Source organism: Sinocyclocheilus grahami, unplaced genomic scaffold (genome assembly GCF_001515645.1).
Source record: "Sinocyclocheilus grahami isolate Dianchi unplaced genomic scaffold, SAMN03320097.WGS_v1.1 scaffold997.1, whole genome shotgun sequence".
Lineage (NCBI taxonomy): Eukaryota > Metazoa > Chordata > Actinopteri > Cypriniformes > Cyprinidae > Sinocyclocheilus > Sinocyclocheilus grahami.
The window spans coordinates 496,755-503,749 of NW_015506176.1; the positions used below are offsets into that span (position 1 = coordinate 496,755).

The 6,995-nt window shown below is 36.7% G+C and overlaps 1 protein-coding gene across 2 annotated transcripts; it reads right to left on the reverse strand.

Moving 5' to 3' along the window:
* Positions 1-257: 257 nt before the first annotated feature.
* On the reverse strand, positions 258-6,293 carry LOC107565372 (adenosine receptor A2b-like). 2 transcript variants are annotated; one of them, XM_016250587.1, is made up of 3 exons: positions 5,295-6,293; positions 4,750-4,768; positions 258-947 (listed from the first exon to the last, which is right to left on the reverse strand). In XM_016250587.1, the coding sequence occupies exons 1-3, from the start codon at positions 6,078-6,080 to the stop codon at positions 619-621; spliced, it is 1,134 nt and encodes a 377-aa protein (XP_016106073.1). In that variant the 5' UTR covers positions 6,081-6,293; the 3' UTR covers positions 258-618. The 2 variants fall into 2 exon arrangements, with proteins under 2 accessions (XP_016106073.1, XP_016106072.1); XM_016250586.1 differs by lacking the exon at positions 4,750-4,768 and having other exon boundaries at positions 5,276-6,292.
* Positions 6,294-6,995: the final 702 nt, after the last annotated feature.

Sequence of the window (6,995 nt, forward strand, 5' to 3'; positions counted from 1 at the left end):
ACTTCAATCTGCTCCAGTCAGTCGGAGCCCTCCCGTTTGCTTTATTTACAATGTTCCTCTACATCTGACAGTGACCAAAAAGCCTACTTAGCTGAACATAAAAATTAATGTTTGCTTTAGAGACTCAATGGAAATGTCATGAAACAAAAGGTTAAAGCCAAAAGGCATATTTGATCTGACCTTTACATTACGTACCTGGCTAATTAATTCCCCTTCTGCATAAACTGCATAGCTGAGATTTAAAGGTTAAACTTCCACAGCTGCTTGATATTGGGTTTATGAATAGATAAGGAAATGTGTGCAAAGGCTTCAAAGGCTCTTGTGTGTTTAACCTGAAATGGCAATCAACAACGCAAAACCATTTCAGACTTCAATTAGGCCAAGAAACCAGGTCTGAGTGAATATGAGAAGGTGCCATCAAGTAGCAAAAAGGCACAAATAGCCATTGAACTAAAAGAGCATGAGTATGAGTGTTTCTGAATGCTAACTTGCGATTAAAAAGACATTTAGTGGAATAACCTCCATCCGAGCAGGTTAATGACATGTCAGTAGCACTCATGATGACTCAACTTCACCAGAGCTTTAAAACTTCATCAGCTCACAAGACTAAAAGGATTCTCAAGCCGGCTCTGGTTGACGCACGCTGGTCTGAGGTGGCATGAGCGTCAGCAGAGTGCAGGTGGATGACACGCTAGAAAAGCGCTCATGGAGCGAGCAGTTACCGTTCCATCTGGGAACCACAGAAGATTCCACCGAGTTGACGCAGCTTGAATCACTGTCAGAACCTGGACAAAGTCCTAGACATAGTCTCTGAAGAACCAAATGGAATTTCCTTCTAAAGCTATGGTTGATCCAGAAGTAGAAGATACAATTGAGGAAGCCATTGGAGGTGGGTAACCACACAGCAATAAACTCGATCCATTCGGGGACACCACTGCCGGAAATCGCTGTGAACAAGGAAAACATGCTTTAAGACTTCTTTCATCAATATATTAGCATCACGGTAATAGGTACTAAATAAAAGACATTTACAAAGCAGCATCTAATCCAGACAGCCTATGTATGAAATGAGTAACTTTAGGGTTAAAGTGGACAATTTCATTATTTACTCAATCGCAAGTCATTTCAAACCTACAGGGGTGTAACTGTATATCATTACTAGTTACTACACTTAAAGTCGGCATTAAACGGAAATTCAACCCATTTTATAAATGCGTCTTACTGATTTTATTGAGAACAATTCATCCATGCATGCGTTTCATTTTTTCAAATTTATTTATATAATAAATATATTATATTAATTTGTAATCAAATTAATATATCTCAAGCTTACGGTGAATTCTAGCCTGTGTGACTTGCTTCTGCCAAGAAAAAAAAAAAGATGATATTTTGAAGAATGTTGTTAAGCAAAGAGTTTCAGTTCACTTGACTTGTATTCTTTCTTTGTATTGTCTCTTGTAATCTTTGTCCATACAGTGGAACTCAATGGGAACCGAAACTGCTTGGATGCCAACATTCTTCAAAATATCTTCTTTTGAGTTACTTCTGTTATTTCAGTGCTATTTTCGGTAAATTATGCATTATTATTATAATTTGTTTTGTTAAAATTATACATTTTAACACCACCAATCAACTATGGTGGTGTTAAATTTCTATTAAAAAGGCATTCAAACTACAACATTTCACAAAACAAACAAACAAAAACTCTAGTCAACAGCCGTCATGTGTATGAACATGGCAGATGATCTGTCCATAAATATTATTCAAATGTTAATAAACTGTAAAATCAGCTGCTGAATTTTAACGTTTGACCATCTCAGGTAACAGGTTCCAGGATGATGGCTGCATCAGGAAATAAAGTATTTTTAAATACTTCAGTCCAATTTAATATGGAAGGTTTTAACAATTTAGGCTATACTTTCTTCGACTGCAGAAAAAAAGGAAACCATTTAATTTGCGGTGTTAACTTATGAATTAAATGAAAAACAAGAAATAAAAATCAGAACAAGAACAATAGAGTTTTTTTCTTGTAATCAAGAAAAAATAGGCCTATTTGACAAATTATACAATCGTTGGTGTCAGTCGCAAATATTGAACATGTTTTAGGCTACAATGCATGGCGTGTGTTTCACTAGCTCCGTTCCCATGGACACCTTTTGTTTGATCTAATTCTGGATATTTCCAGCCTAAATCTGTATCTAAAGCCGTGTCTTCACCAAGAGAACCCATTATAATCAGTTTATGCGGTGACCACACGGGAAGTGGCGCAAGGCGATAAATCTTCTACAGTAACTGATGCCTCCTTCTATCCCGAATCTTTGAAACATGCATTGTATGCGTTGAAAGTGAAACCTAAAAAAAAGCAGCACGCATAAAGCGATTGCACGCTTTTGCGAGCTTCAACAAATGCACGCGATCACAGATTGCACACTTCCCAGCCGAAACAACCCCCCACGTTTTTTTACTGGAGTATGTTTTTGGCTACATATGTTTTTAACAGTAAAATTATCTCTGCATACAGTATGTCACTAATTACTGAGTATTCGTTTTACACTCCTGCAGTTATTTAGCAAAATGCTCAAGCTGCTCTTTTCCACACAACCAACGTAGACCGTAAACAAGGACTGTCAAGCTCCAAAAAGGACAAACAAGTGCCATAAAAGTGGGCAATTTAAATGCTATGTAGGAGGACTTCAGTCTCCTTGTCTTGTCTTTCATCTCAGCTCCCCTAAACCTCTGTGATTATCTCTTCATGTTTGCTGAAAACAGCAGTTGCAGGAAGCTATCTGAGGTCACTGCACTCGGAGTCCTTCCCTTATTGGTTGTAAGAAAGTTAACAACATTATATTTCCCTCTCTCCAGCCATATAGGCCTAGGTGCCATAACCACAGACTGCTGCCATTCATGTAGATGTACAGACATGCACTCGTGAAAGCTATGCTTTTCAGTGAAATTGCAAACAAAGTGATCAAAAAAAGCAATGGTAACACTTTACAATAAGGTTGCACATGTTATTTATTATGAACTAACAATGAAGAATACTTTTAATTTTATAATGTTTACTAATATGTTATTAAAAATGGATCGGTACCTACTGTATTAATATTTAAATGGACCTCAGCTAACATTAACTTATGAACAGTTGCATTTTTATTAACCAAATAAAACGATGAATAAAAATATATTCCTCCAGTCCTTTTTAGTTAAGCTGTAAAGTTTGGGACCTAAAGTATTACCAGAGCAACTATATACCACAATACACCAATGCAAAATACTAGGGCTGTCAAAAGCTTAAAATAAATGGCAATCATTTATTTCTTTTTCAAGCTCCTCAACACTGCATTTTCCACAAACGGTCCACAATATATTTCACATGTTTTGCTTAATATATATTTTTAAATTGAAAATATTCATTTTCAACCTTCATGTACCAAAATATATTTTAAAATGTATTTCAGGAGCAAGAAATAGCTAAATTTAGGAATTTATTGACTTTTAAAAAATATATACACTACCAGTCAGTTTTTGAACGGTAAGATTAAGGTTTTATTTGTATTTATTCATTTTTTTAAAGTCGCTTCTGCTCACCAAGCCTGCATTTATTTGATCCAAAGTGCAGCAAAAACGGTACAATTTTGAAACATTTTTACTTTTTCTATTTGAACATTTTAAAATATAATTTAGTTATGTGATTTCAAAGCTGAAATAGCATCATTACTCCAGTCTTCAGTGTCACATGATCAGAAATCATTCTAGTATTCTGATTTGCTGCTCAAAAAAAACATTATTATTATTAATTGTTGAAAACAGCGGAGAATAAATTTTCCAGGTTTCTTTGATAAATAGAAAGTTCAGAAAAACAGCATATATCTGAAATAGAAATCTTTTGTAACATTATAAATGTCTAAATCACTTTTGATCGATTAAAAGCATCCTTGCTAAATAAAAGTATTAATTTCTATCATATACACTCTTAAAAATAAAGGTGCTTCACGATGCCATAGAAGAACCTTTTTGTCTAAATGGTTCCATAAAGAACCTTTAACATCTGAAGAACCTTTCTGTTTCACAAAAGGTGCTTTGTGGCGAAAGAAGGTTCTTCAGATTATAAAAAGGTAAGAAAGAGATGGTTCTTTAAAGAACCTTTGACTGAATGTTTCTTTGTGGAACCAAAAATGGTTCTTCTATGGCAACGCTTGAAGAACCTTTATTTTTAAGAGTGTACTTCCTCAAAAATAATAAAACTACACTGACTCCAATCTTTTAAATGGTATGGTGTATAATGCAACTTTTTATTTGGGATAAATGCTGATCTTTGGATCTTCCTATTCATCAAAGAATCCTGAAAAAAATGTACTCGACTGTTTTAAATATTGATAATAAAATAATGTTTCTTACACAGAAAATCAGCATATTAGAATGACTTCTGAAGGATCATGTGACACCGAAGCCTGGAGTGATGATGCTAAAAATTCAGCTTTGAAATCAGAGGAATAAATTACATTTTAATATCTATTCAAATAGAAAGCAGTTATTTTAGATAGTAAAAATATTTCACAATATTACTGCTTTTGCTGTATTTTGGATCATATAAATGCAGGCTTGGCGAGCAGAAGAGAAGTCTTAAAAAATAAAAAATAAATTGACAGTGTATTTTCGAAACTATATTTATATTTAAATGTTTCAGCAAATGGGTTTAGAACAACACCAGGATGAATATAAATGACAGGCTATTAATCAGGATCTCACCATTGTACAGCATGATGACCATGCAGGGCGTCCAGCAGGTGTAGTAAACGGTCATTAAACCTTTTTATTTCAGATAAATGCTGATCTTTGGATCTTTCTATTCATCAAAGAATCCTGAAAAAATGTACTCGACTGTTTTAAATATTGATAATAATAAAACAATAATGTTTCTTACACAGAAAATCAGCATATTAGAATGACTTCTGAAGGATCATGTGACACCGAAGCCTGGAGTGATGATGCTAAAAATTCAGCTTTGAAATCAGAGGAATAAATTGCATTTTAATATCTATTCAAATAGAAAGCAGTTATTTTAGATAGTAAAAATATTTCACAATATTACTGCTTTTGCTGTATTTTGGATCATATAAATGCAGGCTTGGCGAGCAGAAGAGAAGTCTTAAAAAATAAAAAATAAATTGACAGTGTATTTTCGAAACTATATTTATATTTAAATGTTTCAGCAAATGGGTTTAGAACAACACCAGGATGAATATAAATGACAGGCTATTAATCAGGATCTCACCATTGTACAGCATGATGACCATGCAGGGCGTCCAGCAGGTGTAGTAAACGGTCATGACTGGCACTAGAACACGCAAGGCGACTTTAGGCCTGTATCCTCCACCCCAGCTGTGCCTTCTCAGCTTCAGCCTCTGTCTCTTCGCGGCTATCCACAGTCTGAGGTTACAGAAGGTCATGATGGCCGAGCACGGGAAGAAGATGAAGCAAGTCAGAGACAGAGAGTAAGACACATTGCTGGAGTACAGCGGGTTGCACACGAGCGAGGCTCTGGAGAACCGCACTTCAATGATGCCCGCCGGGAACGAGATGGGAACGAGGAGAACGGGAGGGAAACCCCACGCGAACGCGATCAGAAGCAGCGCTCTTCTCCTGGTCAGCACGGTGGAGTACTTCAGAGGGTAAAACACTGCTATGTATCGTTCCAGGCTTATGGTTGCAAGGGTGTACATGCAGGTGGAATATATAGTCGCGTTGAAAAATGCCACGACGTGACAGAAGGGGTCCGGGCCCCCGTTATATTCTTTCATGAAACTCACGCACAAATTGAGCGGCATGATAAGCAGCCCAAACGCCGAGTCCGCTCCCGTTAACGATAAGAGAAAGTACCGAGAGTTTCTCGACCACCCCGATACCGCTGAAGCTATGACCATCACCACAGCTATGTTTCCCAACGTTATCATCACTCCCAAAACCGATATAATCCCGATTTTAATGGTGCGGTGAGCCTCCAGGGTCCTCTGTAGATCCGTGACATTCAAGTCCACATCTGTTGAGGGAATGGAAAGGTTGTTTATGCCGGACATCATGGCGCATTTCCATCAGTGACCCATGGCTATTTGAAAAATCCTTATTTTTCAAACGTTACAAATAGTCAACTGTATGCAAACGGAATCTACATGGCCGACGCTCCAGGACAGATGAACACCTGTGGCAAATCAAGATCAGTCACGTGATGCCGCCCTGTTGCATGGCCTTAATTGTCACATCGTTACAGGTGACCCGTTTTTGAACAGCCCAGCCATGCTTTTGGAGGACACATAGGGGAATGGCGCTAATAAAGTTATTTGGAATCATGTGTTGCATTGTAGAAGTCACAACTAAATGTAGCTTTACAGTGAAGAAAGGTGATGATCACACAGTAGATGCAGTATATAAAAAAAAAAGTTAACAAATAGTAAAACTTAACTCTATATAGGAAATACCTCATCACTGTGTCTGTCATGCGACTCTGTTCCCCTTTCGGGCTCTGTATTTACGTTTATTTTGAAAGATGAAGCTCGCGATTATAGTAAGGGGCGTTACATTTCCGACGATTGCTTGCGGTGTTCGGCCAATCACAATGCACTGGGTCAGCTGGCCAATCAGAGCAGACTGCGCTTGTCGGAAGGAGGGACTTTGTAGAAAACGAAGCGTTTGAGAGAGGTGGGGCATAGAAGACCTACAATAATGTAGAGTATTTGAAAAATAATGTGTTTTTTGAACATTAAAGCATGTCAACATATTCTGTTACACCAAATACACAAAATAATGATCTTTAAAAAAGCATCATATGACCCCTTTAAAATGATCAAGATCAGAACTTAATTAAAAAATAAAAAATGAATGATTTTTATAAAGTAAACATTGTTAGTAATATTTCAAAACAAACTCTTACTGGACCGAAGCAACTTAGGTTTACTTGCCATAAATACTTTTTTAGAAATGTCATGTTAAAGTATGAG